Below are 16,050 nucleotides of genomic sequence, written 5' to 3'. Positions count from 1 at the left end.
AATAATGGGGTAAGGTCCGCATATATATTATCGACCTTACTTGTAGAATTATATTGAATTTATTGTTATTGTTGTTGTTGAAAGTTTTATGCTTGAATTTACACCGAAAATTAAATAATTAGAACGTCGTACTTCAAATTATGTCACATAGATTAGGACATAGGGAGAAGTGGCGGAGCCACATTATAGGAAGGACACCCCTTCGCGAAAAAAATACATTGTGTAGATAGGTAAAAATATAAATTATATGTATATATACTATATATTGACTCTCATTAATTTTTTGGTATATTTACTTTTATATATTTTGACACTACTCAACCAAAATTTGATTTGGCCAATGATAGGAAGTACTAATAAGTAGTAATAAAAAAATGGAAAAACCAAAGATAGAGTGAAGGAGGGTAGGTGGGTGTCGTGTTCTTTAACTACTTTATTCATTTGGGTTTTAACATTAAATGGCTTTTTACGTTTGTCCAAAAGTCGAAGCTGTATTCGCAATAACAAATACTCTACTAACAATTACTCCCTCTATCTCATATTATGTATCGTATTTTTTTTAACACGCCCCTTAAAAATATTAATTAAAAAAAAGATTAGGTTATTCTATCTTTATTTATGTCTTAAGATATAATCTCTCTTCATTGAATATTTGTTCTATTTATGTGTTATCTCTATCTTCAATAATAATTATTACTAAGGGTAAAAAAAAAAAAAAAAAAATCAATTTTGTCTTGAACTTTTAAAATGACAAATAATTTGAGATAATTATTTTTAATAACCATAATTATTAATATGAGACGGAGGGAGTAACAGAGTTCGGTCTACTTCCAGTTAAAGCTAACTCCAAGTGTCGATTTGGAAGTTGGAGATATCAAGCCGAAATATCCGTTCATGAATTACTATTTTTAGTATTTACAGATATATTGAACTTAGTATTTACAAATATGAGTTTAATTACAAGTATTTGTAGTTATTAAGCATCAATAAGGGTGTACATAAGTTGGGTTGGTTCGCATTTTTTAATTACCAAACCAAATCAATGGTGTCATATTTTTTTAATTTATAAACCAAACCAAACCAATAAAGTCATGTTTTCAATCTCGGTTTTCCTCGAGTTTTTTGATTTTTTTCGATTTTTTGAATTTTTTTCTGGTAAAGTTTTAATAGCACAAAATATATAGTTTGTGCTCCAAATATTTATTTTAGTCATAGTAGGATACAACTATATAATGTATTTTCCATGAAAATAAAATAATAATATGAGATGAGGTATAACATTGTATTAAAATATTCAACAACATAGATAATAAAATCGCACAAAGAAAATATAACTAATTAATACACCATAATAAAAATTAACATAATCTAAAAATACTATATAGGTCGTGCTAAAATAAGTACAACTAATAAGTACTATTAATTTTAATACTAAGCATAAAAAAAAAAAAAAGATAAACTAGATTATACGTTTTCATTATAAATCAGTGCAAAACTAAAAAATAGATATCCAACACTATTGTCATTCCTAGTGTTGAATTGAATTTCTTTTATTAGCATTAGTATTGATTTGAACTTCATTTGACTTACTACCTTTATGGGCTATGTTACACCATATGCGTCCTAAGGTGACATATAATGAATATAAGACTTGTTAATCATGATTTAAATGAGTTTAAAGTCATAATATGACTATATATGATGTTTGGATAAAAAATATAAAGTTTGGGAAAAATCGGATTTAAGTTGCGGAAAAACCGACTAAGGATTTGCCTTGTAATAGAGTTTTTTGAGAAGTAAGTTTCGTGTGTTATATGAGGTCTTTTGGGACATATTATATACCAAATTGAAGGTCTTTAAATGTAGTTTCCAACGCTATTAACCGTTCGTTCATACGACATCCGGATAAAAAGATATAATCATCAGAAGATGTGCCAATGCGAGGGTGCCAAGCTAGCACCACTTTGACTTTTCAAAAGTTGATATATAGGTCTTAACTCGCCTCTCTTCATTTTTATATAGAATCCGACTAGAGAATACCATAAAACCTATCCTTGAGCTTTCTAATAGGGTTTCAAAGAATACTAATATCCCGGGTACAAAATCGAGAAGCGATAACATCAGAACGATCCCTACGACGTAAGTATCGTTAGACCGCCTCTCTTGTTTCTTTGTAATTCGAGTTTTGTAAGGTACTTCATAGTTAAAAATGTCTAATTTCTGTATTTAAGTGTTTAAATATCAAGGAAGGTTGATAAATTAGTTTTCTAATATTTAGAACTTACGGGACGGTGATCGGAAGCCGTGAGTTCGATTTATTTCACTTTTAGTGGATTGTTTTGTAGTCCACTCATGTTGGCCTATTGTGTTGTTGATTTATGGAGTTTGAAATGACGAAGGGCGTGGTGAAATGCCACATGTGGTAGGGTAGTAGGCTGGTCGCTCGTCGTTGCAATTTCAGGCTAATTGATAACTTATTGATTGGGTATGTTATGGTATATTTGGGAGCTTTGTTGTATTGAAGGTCCCGAATTGTAGTTGGGTTATTTTTTAGTTGCTGATTGTATTGTGTTTGTATCTCGACTATAGTAGGCTTGAGGGAGCAGTGAAATTAGGGGAAATGCTGCCCGTTTTATTTTAGAATCGAGTTATCATTTGAGATACGTGATATACCACCGCCATATAAGCTGTACACGTATTTCTTTGTTATAGGGTTGGCGCGCTAGTTGTCATAAGCTTGTTTTTGAGTTGCATTGACGACTTGAGGTATGTTAAGGCTATCTCTTCTTTCCTTTTGGCATGATCCATATAATACAACGAAACAAGTAAGCACACAACTTTCATAAATAATTTTATTCTTAGAAGTACTAGGGCTGCCTAGGTTCTGGATTCCTCATATGTCCTACTATCATATCGTATGTTCATGGGTCTCATGATATTCTGAGAGATTTTATTGACTTACTTCATTATGCACCACCACCTGATCAGCTGGTATAGGTTTATGACTTCGCCCACAGAGGCTGAGATAATATGATGGGATGCCCTCAGAGGCTTGATGATGTTATGTACGCATATACATATGCATGATATGACATTTATACGCATATGCACGACATTATAAATGTTTTATGATTCACAAAGCTATTCAGACTTACAGGTTGAGTCCTTTACTCCATGCTTCTTTCATGTCTGTTATATATTAATTTTTATGCCTTACATACTTGGTACATTATTCGTACTGACGCCCTTATTGCCTGGGGGCCTGCGTTTCATGCCCGAAGGTGCAGGTAGACAGGCTGACGGTCCCCCATCTTAGGATCCCTGCTCAACGAGAGTTGGTGTGTTCCATTTGACCTGTAGCTGCTATTGAGTTTTGGTACGATACTTTTGTATATATATGGGTATGGCGGGGCCCAGTCCCGTCCTTTATACAGTTGTACACTCTGTTAGAGGTCTGTAGACAGTCATGTATAGTTTGATAGTATGTGGCCTTGTCGGCTCGCCCTACTGTATTCCGTATATATATATATATATATATATATATATATATATCTTTTGGACATGTTTTCCCACGTATGTTGTTCATATGAATCAGTAGTTTATTTCCAGACGTTATGTATGACCTACACTTATTTCATATTTATATCTTAGATGAATGCTTAGGGGTGTTCGATAGGTAGAACTCGGGCACTCGTCACGGCCCATCGGTTTGGGTCGTGACAGGCTATAAAATTTATTGGACCATTCAAGAATGTTAAGTCCAAACTTTAAATAATACTTTTAAAGATAAAACTGTGAACAAGTTTAAGAAATTTTTATAAATTATATTACAATAAATATTTATATGTATAAATATTTTTTTAAATTGTATAAATGTAATGTCGGGTTGGGTTGGTTTTGGTTTGACTTTTTTTAGTTAAAACCAAACCAATTATGGTCGGATTTTTTTTTCCAACACCAAACCACAATCGAATTTATTTTTCTCAATTTTACTCGGATTATTGAGTTGGTGTAATTTATCAGTTTTCTTTGTACACCCCTAAACATCACTGGTCACCGGTAAAATACTTGTAGTTTCTATATTAGTTAATGTCATGTTTGAAACATAATTTGACTTCTACAATTTCTTTTTAAATTTTAACGTAAATATTGTCCAGAATCCTATTAGTGAGTATTAGGGAGCTGGAGGTCCACAGAGATGGAAGAAAAAAGGTCTAAATTTGCCCATTTATTATTCGAAATTGTTTAATTTACCATTGATTCCATTCATACACTTGTCGTTCACAATTTTTTTTACTTTTTTTTTTACGATAAAAATAAGATTAGACGACGAGTGTAACAGAAGATAAAATTACTCAATTAAAAAAAAATGCAGGAGCAAATTTAAATATATTCCGAAACCAAGAAGTGGAATGAACGTATTGATAATGAGAGTGGGGTATGCCTAGGATTGTAATTTATTTGGTTTTGGACGCTTCCGCCGACTTTACAGATTTATACAAACTTACTTGAGAAGTTTGGGTGGTACGTTAAATAATTGGAATCAAAAGGTGTCAATAATCTTATGATATGTTTCATCTTTTTCGATTGAATATTCAAAATTCGTTCACGGGGGAGCAAAACTCTACAGCGTACAAAATAGCCTTGTTTAGAGATTTAGAGAAACTCTTGTTAAAAGAACCACTAATTTGTTTCTAAAGACAATAGATTTAGGACCGTCCTCGTATAAAAGACCAAAATCAAATGTATTAACATACCTAAATTTTAGATGTTACCAATATATTCCCCCTTTTAAATAGACACGTAAAGTGAATTGTGACTAAGCCCGTTAAGACACTGGACATAAGAATTTTTTCACTTTTATTCGCAATTAGTGTTTAACCATAAAATTTTTAATTTTCTCGTGAAGATGAATTTTGAAATTTTTCGAAAATTTAAAAAAACTTTAAAAAGTCGTTTTTCAAAATTTTCACTCACAAAACTTCAAAAACAACCCAAAATTATATCCATGTCCAAACACCATTCTAATTTTCAAATACTATTTTCACTTGAATATTTTTTTATTTTTATTTTTTGGAATTTTACAATTCTTATGTCCAAACACCCACTAAATTATTCAAATACCAAGGTCCAACTGGGCAGACGACAAAACTGTTACTAACAATCTCCTTTTCATTTTCGCTAATTACTAGGAGGACCATTTTATCTCGACTTTGGAGTCACGTGGTACACAGACCATGCCTTTATTGAAAACCACGAAATACTTAGACTAGTTATTGCTCTTAAAAGGAACTTGTGAGCTTAAAGATGGTAATTTTGAGTATCTATAGATTAGTTGTTGGCAAGCTCGCTCACCACTCACCATTAGGCCATTCAGGACTAAATCATGAGAGTTGATTACATTTGAAATTGACTCATTTATTAAGTTAATCATACCACGAACCACACGTTTTTATAAACCGTGCCCGACCCTTGTGAATAACAACTAGATGGTCACAAAATAATGAGGTGGTAGGATTAAATATTGAGAAACATGACCAGAAATGTAAGGCTGCTGATCTGCAGAGGAATTGAGCAGTTAAGAAGGCAACTCGCTTTGGGGGGGTAGGAACCATTTTACAAATTTCATTAGAGACGAGAGCAGCAAAAGGCCTATTTTTAACTATGCTAAAGATTCACAACATCTATTAGTAACAGCTAACAGAAGAATATGCGCGGAGAGCCTTTTGCGGAAATACAACTGCCCATAAAGGACTGGTTTACTGCTTGAGCTACATGTCAAAGTTGCATCTCGCGATATAAGTTAAACAATTTTAGCAACCTAGCAAGCTGCAGGAAATAAGTATTTTAATTGAGATGCAATTAGTAATCAGAATCAGGAAATAAGCAATATTGCACAAGAAAAGCAGTCACAAAGTTGGATACATGGAACTTGTACTCAAATTGGAAGGAGAGGAGAAAATGAGGTGGAGGAAAGGAAACAACTTGTTTCCGCTACAGCAAGATGAAATTATTGAAGTATACTATAACTAGTGAGAGAGAGAGAGTGTTACCTGCAAGAGATGATATAACAAGATCATCACTGGTTTTTGGTGTCAGCTGACACAGACTCAAGATATGATATAACAAGATCTGCTGCGTTGCATCCCGAAGATAATGCTTTGCCAACTGACAATCCCCCCTTGTGGTTACCTAGCATTACAGGAGACATGTTAAAGTACAGCGGCAATAATTTATTTTAACTGGGATTTAAGTCAGTGGAAAGTCAGCTTCAGCTTTCTTGCCAAGTAAATCAATATGAAGCCAGCATATGCTAGGCTAAAGAATTCTACGAGCATACATAGCTTTTACTAAGTTAAAGGTTACATGATACATGGCCTCTAGCAGAGAGTAATTTATGAACCTTCCTCGTCGAAAGAAGCTGCATCAACGGGAAAAAATGGAAGATGCTATTTCAAGGAAAGAAAATAGAAATATTACCTGCATAGAATAAACCAGGAAGGTTTTTCTCCATTTTGTCAATTGCATGTAGGACTGAATCATAGTTATGCCCATACAATGGAAATGCTTTACTCCAGTATAGATGACTACAATTAAAGAAATAGCCAGCTTTTCAGAATCTCAACCTTTTCAAACCAAAGCCTACATATGCTGAATTAGATCAGCTATATACTAGGAATTCACGTACTTCACATATGTTGGCTCTCCTTCAGCTCCCAACAACTGCTTAAGGTCAGAAGTTACTATCTCTTTCAGCTCAGTCCTGTGATTACAGGAATATAGTTACATACTGAAGCATCATCATTAAAATTTAGTAGGAATGAAGTAAAGCAGATTACAACAAAATTGAAAAAGTTTAGAAACCTTGAGGCTTTTGCGAGTTCTCTATTTCGGCTTCCACCAACAAAAGTAGTATAAAGATAAACATTGTTGGGTGCCCGATCTGGAAACATCATACAAGAGAAGAGGGTGCCTGCATGCGGTGCAGAAGTAATAAGGGCACAACACTTTCTAGTTGTTATACTGCACTTTTTAAACTAATGTGTTTGCATTACCTAGTGTCTTGAGACCATGTTGTTGCTCCTTGGAAGGTACAAGAACTCCAAAACCCTCAAGGGGATGCTTTACATTTTCCCTCTTAAATGTGGTTATAACAACAGATAGCGGTACATAATCAACCTGCACATCATACGCTCAGCTAGACCGCAACAGTGCCAACGAACATAACAGTTCATACACATATACACAGTACAGAACATATAGCTTCAGATTCAGTCCTCCATATAATATCTCTTCTCAAGACACAACGACGGAGAATAGGAGTCCAAGTAGATAGTGTTTGTGCACCTTTTTCCTCTTGGAAATGAGACCAACTTACTTTGCATGTTCACTTTTCAAAGCATTAACTGAGGAAATGAGTGAATTTCCATGTGGAAACACATTTTGATTTGTCGAAATGAGGTTAATTTCACATAACAAGAATGTCTATACTATACAGTTAACACCAAAAAGCCACAGAAGCACAAACCTCAGGAATAAAGTTGAGTAGAAAAGGATTTCCTCTCTTAGCAATCTTCATACCCTTAACATCACAGAGTGGGGCCTAATTTACAGAAGCTTAGTCAATAACGGCAACATTTGACATCTGCACAGGACTCGGGTATTTACAAGAATTGAGCAATCACATGTCATGAACTGAGCTTGAGTGAAGCTAGTTGTACAAAAGCAAATACAAGGACTCAATCAATCCAGTGTCTCACCGTCATAATTACAGCATCAAATGATTCTTCTTCTGATTGCCTTTTGTGTGGTGAGGCAGAAATAATTGACCAGCTATCTATCGCAGAGTCCTCATTACAGCTACAAGATAATTCCAGAACTCTAGAGTTTAGCCTAAGTTCATCTTCTCTGAGATCTTTGCATATTGTGTCAGTAAGTGTCTGTAAAGCATTTGGATGAGATAACAGTAAGATGAAACATGACTAAGAGAAATCACAGGATCAAGATTCTATAAGACATAAGTGATGCAAGTAGTTGACTGCCCATTATATCTAGCTCTCACCCACAGAGATATAATTTATCATTAAGAATAAATTTTTCATGAATAACAAGGCCCAAAGAGAAAGACTATGAGAATTTGGTCGAAGTAGTCAAGTTTGGTATATCATCCCTTTGTACCTCCTCTTTTGCAGAAACTTAAATGTATGAAATCACCCAAACAGGGCAAGAAATACATCTCAGAACTAGTGTGTGAAGTTCATGTCAAAATGTTAGACAAGTCATCTCTGGGGCCAAATGGATGGATGACCTTCAAATGATACATGATGCATAAATAATGGGGGTATAATCATTTAAATTTTCTGCCCTTCACCTTCAATGCATGAAGAAAAAAAGAATTAAAGTATACTGACTTGCATCCCGCCCAAGAAGGAAAAAGATCCCCGCTGGCGCTTCTTATTTGCTGAAGTCTTCGGTGGTCCTTGCTTCTTTTCCTTTTTAGGTGATAACTTAGATCGAATTGCCCCAACTATGACTGAGCCAAACCTAGCAAGTAATGACACCAAATGCCATAAGAGGGCTATTTGCATGATAAAATGAATTTGCTCAACGAACTGCATTCTCAATCAACAGGACGATTTTTACAGTAGCACCTCTCCAACGGTAGGACAAGAAAGCAAGGAGAATGATTGCCAACCCATGTGATGGCAGAAATTTGAACGTACATACCTTTTCTCTAAATTCCACAACTCTGGAAATGAATGGTGCATCTGTTTCAGAGAGAGGGAGAAAAATGAAATTTGACTCGTAGCAAGAATGATGTTTAGATGACAAGTCATGACCTGAATCTAAGGCTCTTGAAATAAACTAGCTATATACCAAGTTCACATTATCCTACCCCATTTTTCCTTTTATACTTGAATGTAGTTTGAGATATTCAGTAAGTATACAAAGGCATGTTGACCTCATTATCTTACCCTCTGTGATGTTTGTTGAAAGAAATATAGGATGGACAAACAAGTGGTATAAATGAATACTCACTGAAAGCGAGTCAGGATCACCACCACACGTTCCAGCAACAAAAGGGTCAATCAGATAGTCAACAACCTAGCAGGTAACAAGTAAACAAATGGATGTTCATGTATAACTGATATTAAATTAAAGTTATTCTATACATAGCGAGATTTTCTTTTGTGATGGAATGTCAGAAGATTCGAGGGACGTAGAGATAAAGTCAATCAAAGGTGAGCAAAGACCTCCTTTCCAAAATGACGCTGGAAGAATCCACTGACACTGCATATAATATGGAAAAGTATCACAACCATGTCAATTTAACTTGCCTCTATGCTTTATTTGGAGGTTGAATGACTACTAGATTGAGAAGGCATACTGGACCAAGAAATGTACTTATCACTATGAGCAAGAGCAAGCGAATCTGATGCAGCTAATAAGAAAATCACCTTCAGAATGTAGATTATGAAATCGCTAACATTTCTATGCAGACACTATAGTGGTAATAGCTTCTATAAACAATGGGAAGAGGCTAGATTTCAAAAGGACGGATTAACAGAAAGCGTATGCACAACGCTAGCTTGGATAGAATATCTTATATTTATTAGAAAAACATTTTCCTCCGAGTTCAAACACATCATCTGATCATAAAAGCTGCAAACTCAACAGAGTAAAATACATAAGCAATAAGCTGAAGACCATTGAAATGTATATGAGGCTAGAATGGGGTGGTAACATGTCCCAAATTTGATAGCAATTTACTTCTGGATGCTGCAATGTGAACAATCCTATGCATTGAAACGACCACATAAATTGGACAGAGGAAACCAGTTTCAGTCTGCAGACCAAACCCGAAAATGTGGAATTGACAGATGCTCTACAATTCGAGAACTCAATTGAAATCCACATGCAAATTCAATTTTTTGTTTCTCTAGAACAGCAAGTATGTATTAAACAACTAATAAAAAATTTGGACCTCCAAGATGTCTAAACAAAAGAACTACTAAACATGAAATGAAGTAGCATCAGAAAAGCGTGGAATTTCATGGAGAGGTTGAACCGCATCATATACCTTTCGTGTGAGTCAGACACCTTCGAGAGGTTTTTATTCTTCCATAAAAGTGGCTCCAAAAGCAGCTGTAGCTGCAGTTATGAAGCTACTTTATAAGACAATATTTTTGAAAATTAACCATCATCGCTTACAAAAGGATAGAAGAAAGAAATGAGATATAAGATGAAAACTGAATGTACAGATGGTAAATACATTTTTATGAAGTGTTTTCACTGCAGTATCCACTATTAATAATCACTTCAAGTCCCATGTCATGATATACATTGAATTCAAGTTATTCTGTGATGTGATCTAAGTTCAGGTGTTCCTTCTACTCACCAAAAAGCTCCAAAAGAGCAACTTCCAAGGTTGTGCCCGAACTTCAGAAACCAATATGTTCAGAATATGATATTATAGTAGTGTCTCTGAATCACATAGACCCAACCATATCTGTTCCCTGGTATTTGGGTCTACGTATCAAGAAATCACCTAATTGGATAAAGCTTTTTTAAGAAGAAACATATTTCATGATATTTCCGAAATTAATCAAAAGCCCCAAGTATATTTGCCCCAACAAACTGTTGATTGATAGAAATGATCACCTAAAGGTACATAGGCTAGGTTGCCAAAGTTACACTTATTAAACTTCTTAATTATTCTGCAGGCAGTTTACCATGTCTTTCTTGAAATCACTATAAATAAATTCTAAATTTTTGAAACAGCAGGACAACAAAGAATTTAAACTGCATTTTAAATACAGTTGAAAGGATCTATAAAGAAGCTATATTTCTTTTTACAAGAAATAATTTTGGTGCACGACTCTCGCTAAGCTATGGTAAAGATAAGCTCATGGCTCAAACAGGGTTAGCAACGAGACTTGAAGATATGGGATTGCAACTCACATCGAGCCACATATGATGTTTCATAGATACTTCCTAAAGGAGCAACTTGACAGATGCAACATGAACTTAGCAAAATATGTATCTAAATCAGAAAGATAGGATGACCGACGACCAACATACCTTTGATCCAGTGGAAAGAAAATTGCTTTTGATCAGGTCAATTGGATTTGAAGGTAACTGAAATTAAAAATCTAGCTTAGGACATGATTAATCATAAAACTCCTAAAACACCATATCAGAAGAATGCAAGTGACGCTGAGAAGGAACATGCAAGTCAACAAGCTTGCCATGGGCCAATCTTACCAGTACAGGAGTACCATTTCTGGCAATGTAGCGCTTGTTCTGTGAAAGTGGCTGCAGAGTGAAAGCATGGAAAAGTACTTCTAATCAAACCTTCCAATGTTCTATAGCTTATTCAACAGGACAAAAGATGAACCAAAGCCTTTTTTTATAAGGTAACGACACATAATAAAAGCAGAAAGCCTTACAAATTGTTGCTTTTCTCGGAGTCCAAGAGAATCAATCAAAAATGTAACATCACCTTCACTTTCAGTCTGCAAAATGTCAAAAGCCACTTGTTTACTATAATCAGAACAGAATATCTAAGTTGGAAACAGAGAATCGGGAAGTCCACTGACATTCACAGAATTTCAATGGAAATTTAGAAATTAACAGACCATAGTATTTGCCCCTTCATCCCATATCAGGCCATCTTGGCTCACACTTCGTAACTTCCCTCCAGCTCTCCCTTCTGCTTCGAATACTGTCACATTCAAGCCGTGGATTTTTAACTTGTATGCTGCAGCAAGCCCACTTGAATATGAAATAAGTTAGCGGCATCTTGAAAGAATAACTTGAAAAGTAAAGGATCAAAAAGGAAAACAAAAATTAGAAAATGATACACATTATATTGCAACGCCATTTTTAAGCTCGGGAAATATAGCTGAACAATAATTTTATTTTATTTTAAAAAGTAATGAACTCAGTTATGTCACAAATGGAAGGCCTCAATTTACTCTACCATAGTCTTAGAATATTCTACTTTCAAGTGAAGACATATTTGCTTTCAGATTGAGATCTGGGATTAGAGTTTCAGCTTTAAGTTATATCAATTGACCATATACAAAATATGTTCAGTGTCTTTAACCGATTGTACCAGGGTTGTGTTACTAAATTCACGCGTCGATGGGCTCTTAATTTTCCTGAATGTTAATTTACAGCATCAATCCATAAAATTTAAACTTATAGTTTAATACCAGAAAAAGGTTCAACAGCAAATATGATCAGTCAACATCGCTTCAATTAATTATCAAATATGAGGCATCTAATTATAACGTAAAACTAAATAACTTTGAAGTTTGAATGAACATAAACTTGCATTCTTAGCTATATTATCCACGAGCAATGACAAAAGAATAGCAAAACTCGGTAAAATTAACTTTTTTTTTTAATTATCAGTAAAACTAGGTAAATTTAACTCATGAGATGGAACAATTGCAGAAACTAGAACAGCAGAACATGCAAGACAGGAGTAATTTACGGAATAACAATTGCAAAAGCTACAGAAGCAAAATTTGAAAGAGAATAGACCAATTGCAAAAGCTACAGAAGCGAAATTTGAAAGAGAATAGAACAATTGCAAAAGCTACAGAAGCAAATTTGAAACAGAATTGTAAAATCAACAAACCTGACGCCGGCACCAATGACTGCGACTCTCTTCGCAGAACCTACAGAAAATGAATAATTTTTCCTTCAATTTTGCTTGGAGTATAAATTACAAATAAAATAATATATGGTATGAGAAGGGAAAGAGAGATTTACTGTGTTTATCTTCTCCGGCAGAAGGAGCCATATCCTGGTTTCGATAATCTCCAAATGGGAAATGAACCCGAGCTGAAGTGTTTTGCAAGCTATGCTCTTAAGTGTGTGTTTAACACCTTAATTCTGCAAATTTGCTTTAAGAATGAAATGGTTTTGGTTATCCAGATTTTAATCCTCACTCAATTGATTTGCCGATGATGTGACTTGTAAATCGTATGCGGTCAATGCTAACTTATAAATGTCATTCACTATATGCGAATAAAAAATGCGTTCCACAAATGCAACTTATAAATTGCATTCACAGTATGCAATTTATAAATCACATTCACCAATGCTACTAAGTCTTATTCGGGAATTATACTACTGGGGCGTGGAAAGGTTAGAATGTAAGTAAACTTTAACCCTACTCGGGAGGGTAGAGAATTTATTTTCGAAAAAACCTTGGCTCAAGAAAACGAAAAAAAATAATAGATTCGTAACAACAACATAAACCAGAAAAAATGTAAGAGATAACAAATAAATGGAAGGGCAGTAACACTATGGAAAACAAAAGAAAAAGAAAAAAAAATAGTGTGAGCACAACATAAGCCACCGACAGTCCTAAACCAAACACCATCAGACTAGCCGGTACAAAGAGGAAAAACGATCGACTATCCCCTAACCTACAACCCTATTGCTCGACCTCCACACCTTCCTGTCAAAAGCCACGTCCTCGGATATCTGAAGCCGTGTTATGTCTTGTGTGATCACCTCACCCCAATACTTCTTAAACATATCTACCTCCTCTCATACCTGCCAAAGTCAACCGCTCACACCTCCTAACTAGGTCATTTAGGTTTCTCCTCCGCACTTGCCCGAACCATTTAAGCCTCGCGTCCCTTATCTTGACGTCCATGGGAGCCACGCCCACCCTTTCCCAAATATCTTCATTCCTAATCTTATCCAGCCTAGTGTGCCCGCACATCCATCTCAACATACTCATTGCTGCTACTTTCATCTTCTGGATATGTGAATTCTTGACTGGCCAACACTCAGTCTCATTCGATATGGACGGTCTAACCATCGCTCTATAGAACTTACCTTTAAGTTTCAGCGGCACATTCTTGACAGACAGGACTCCATACGCTAACATTCATTTCATCCACCCCACCCCAATGCGATGCATGATATCCTTGTCGCCCCTGAATAATTGACTCTAGGTACTTGAAACTTTCTCTCTTGGGGGGTGACTTATGAGTCAAGCCTCACTTCCACGTGTGTTTCCCTCATTACGTTGTTGAACTTACACTCCAAATATTCCGTCTTAGTCCTACTCAACTTGAAACATTTAGACTCTAGGACATGCCTCCATACCTCCAGTCTCTCATTAACATCGCCTCGCGTCTCATCAATTAGAACTATATCATTAGCGGATAACATACACTATGGCACCTCCCCTTAAATATGGTGTGTTAGTGTGTCTATTGCGAGGGAAAATAAGAATGGGCTGAGCGCAGATCCCTGGTGTAACTCCATAACTACTGGAAAAAGCTCTGAGTCACCTCCCACAGTCTTAACCTGAGTCTTAGCTCCATCATACATATCCTTTATCACACTAATATAAGATACATGCACACCTGTCACCTCCAGGCATCTCCAAAGAACGTCCCTAGGGACCTTATCATACGCTTTCTCTAGGTCAATAAACACCATTTGCAAATCCCTCTCCATATCCCTGTACTGGGCCACCAATTTCCTGATAAGGTGGATAACTCTCGTAGTATAACGACCAGGCATAAAGCCGAATTGGTTTTCTGATATTGACACCGCCTTCCTTACCCTTCCTTCCACCACTCTCTCCCAAACTTTCATGGTATGACTTAGTAACTTGATACCCATATAGTTGTTACTATTCTGGATATCACATTTGTTCTTGTACATCGGAATCATCGTACTCCATCTCCACTCACCTGGCATCCTCTTCGTCCTAAAATAACATTAAACAGCCCAGCCAGCCATTCCAAGTCTGCTCTACCCACATACCTCCAAAAATCTACCGGAATTTCGTCTGGTCCGGTAGCTCAGCCCCGACTCATCTTACCAATAGCTCCCATGACCTCCTCAACCTTAATACGCCTACAGTACCTAAAGTCTTGGTGACTCTCGGAGTGTCCCACTTCCCCTAGCACGATGTCTCTATCCCCCTCTCATCATTAAAAAGTTTATGAAAGTAAGTTTGTCATCTCCGCTTAATCTGGGCCTCTTCCATCAATACTCTACCTTCTCGTATTTGATACACCTCACTTGATCCAGGTCACGAGCCTTCCTCTCTCTCACCTTGGCCAACCGATATAACTTCTTGTCCCCACCTCTGACCCCATTTTCTCATACAGCAGACCAAACGTTGCAGTCTTAGCCTCCGTGACCGTTAGTTTTGCCTTCTTCCTAGCTTCGTTACATCTTTCTCAGTTCGCTCTCCTTTGCTCCTCATCGGTGCTCTCCACTAACTTAAGGTACGTCGCTTTCTTTGCTTTCACTTCACCTTGGACCATGTTATTTCACCACTAATCGCCTCGGTGTCCGTCAGAGTAACCTTTCAAGACCCATAACACCTCTCTCGCCGCCTCCCTTATACACTCCGCCGTCGTTGTCCACATAACGTTAGCGTCCCCACTACTCCAGGCTGCCATAGTCGTTAGTCTGAGCATTATTCTTAGTCAAGGCTCCCCACATGATCCTCGGTTAACCCCGTACAAAATTCTTCTTCCTCTTTATATATAACTAATATTTTTCAAAACTATGAATACTCAGCACCTTATAAAAATGGAAAAAATATTCAAACTCATATTTTTATAGAAAGTTTTTTTAAATATATATATATATATATATATATATATATATATATATATATATATATATATATATATATATATATAGCGTATAATTGGATATGCATCTTGCATAAATATCCCAAATAAATTTTAATTTACTAACCTCTAGCCAATAATCATAGACTTACCAAAACAAGTCAAGCACATATAAAAATTAAAAACCCAAATAAATAAGATTCTTTCTCTCCAAGAATCACACACAAAAATTTTCTTCCATATTTTTAAGCGTGATCAGCAACATTAGATGCAAGACGGAAAGAAAATTTTATGGATGAGGTAGCAAACAAGATGATGAAATAAAAAAAAAATATACAAGATTCAAAAAACCAAAGCAAAAAGGACTTTTTTTAATGGGTGTGGTTGAAATTCATTGAAAATATATATATGAGTCGATATA

General features: G+C 35.7%; 1 protein-coding gene across 1 annotated transcript; it reads right to left on the bottom strand.

Moving 5' to 3' along the window:
* Positions 1-5,490: 5,490 nt before the first annotated feature.
* Positions 5,491-12,948, bottom strand: LOC104099062 (protoporphyrinogen oxidase, mitochondrial). The gene is made up of 19 exons (XM_009605939.4): positions 12,784-12,948; positions 12,650-12,689; positions 11,640-11,775; positions 11,451-11,516; positions 11,266-11,316; positions 11,083-11,139; positions 10,082-10,152; positions 9,255-9,291; positions 9,040-9,105; positions 8,728-8,768; positions 8,412-8,544; positions 7,761-7,940; positions 7,529-7,603; positions 7,056-7,179; positions 6,865-6,973; positions 6,689-6,763; positions 6,481-6,587; positions 6,054-6,192; positions 5,491-5,829 (listed from the first exon to the last, which is right to left on the bottom strand). Exons 1-18 carry the CDS (start codon positions 12,812-12,814, stop codon positions 6,080-6,082), a joined length of 1,512 nt encoding a protein of 503 aa, XP_009604234.1. The 5' UTR covers positions 12,815-12,948; the 3' UTR covers positions 5,491-5,829; positions 6,054-6,079.
* Between the last annotated feature and the right edge of the window lie 3,102 nt (positions 12,949-16,050).

Source organism: Nicotiana tomentosiformis, chromosome 9 (assembly GCF_000390325.3).
Source record: "Nicotiana tomentosiformis chromosome 9, ASM39032v3, whole genome shotgun sequence".
Taxonomy (NCBI): domain Eukaryota; kingdom Viridiplantae; phylum Streptophyta; class Magnoliopsida; order Solanales; family Solanaceae; genus Nicotiana; species Nicotiana tomentosiformis.
Note: the sequence above shows the minus strand (reverse complement) of the source record. Positions and strands in the feature narration are given on the sequence as shown.

Coding starts and splice junctions, on each gene's coding strand:
- LOC104099062 (XM_009605939.4), bottom strand. CDS start 12,814: ATGGCTCCTTCTGCCGGAGAAGATAAACACA. Junction 8,769..9,039: donor GTGATCCTGACTCGCTTTCA/GTGAGTATTCAT, acceptor TCTCTGAAACAG/ATGCACCATTCATTTCCAGA. Junction 6,588..6,688: donor GGAGAGCCAACATATGTGAA/GTACGTGAATTC, acceptor CTTTAATTGTAG/TCATCTATACTGGAGTAAAG.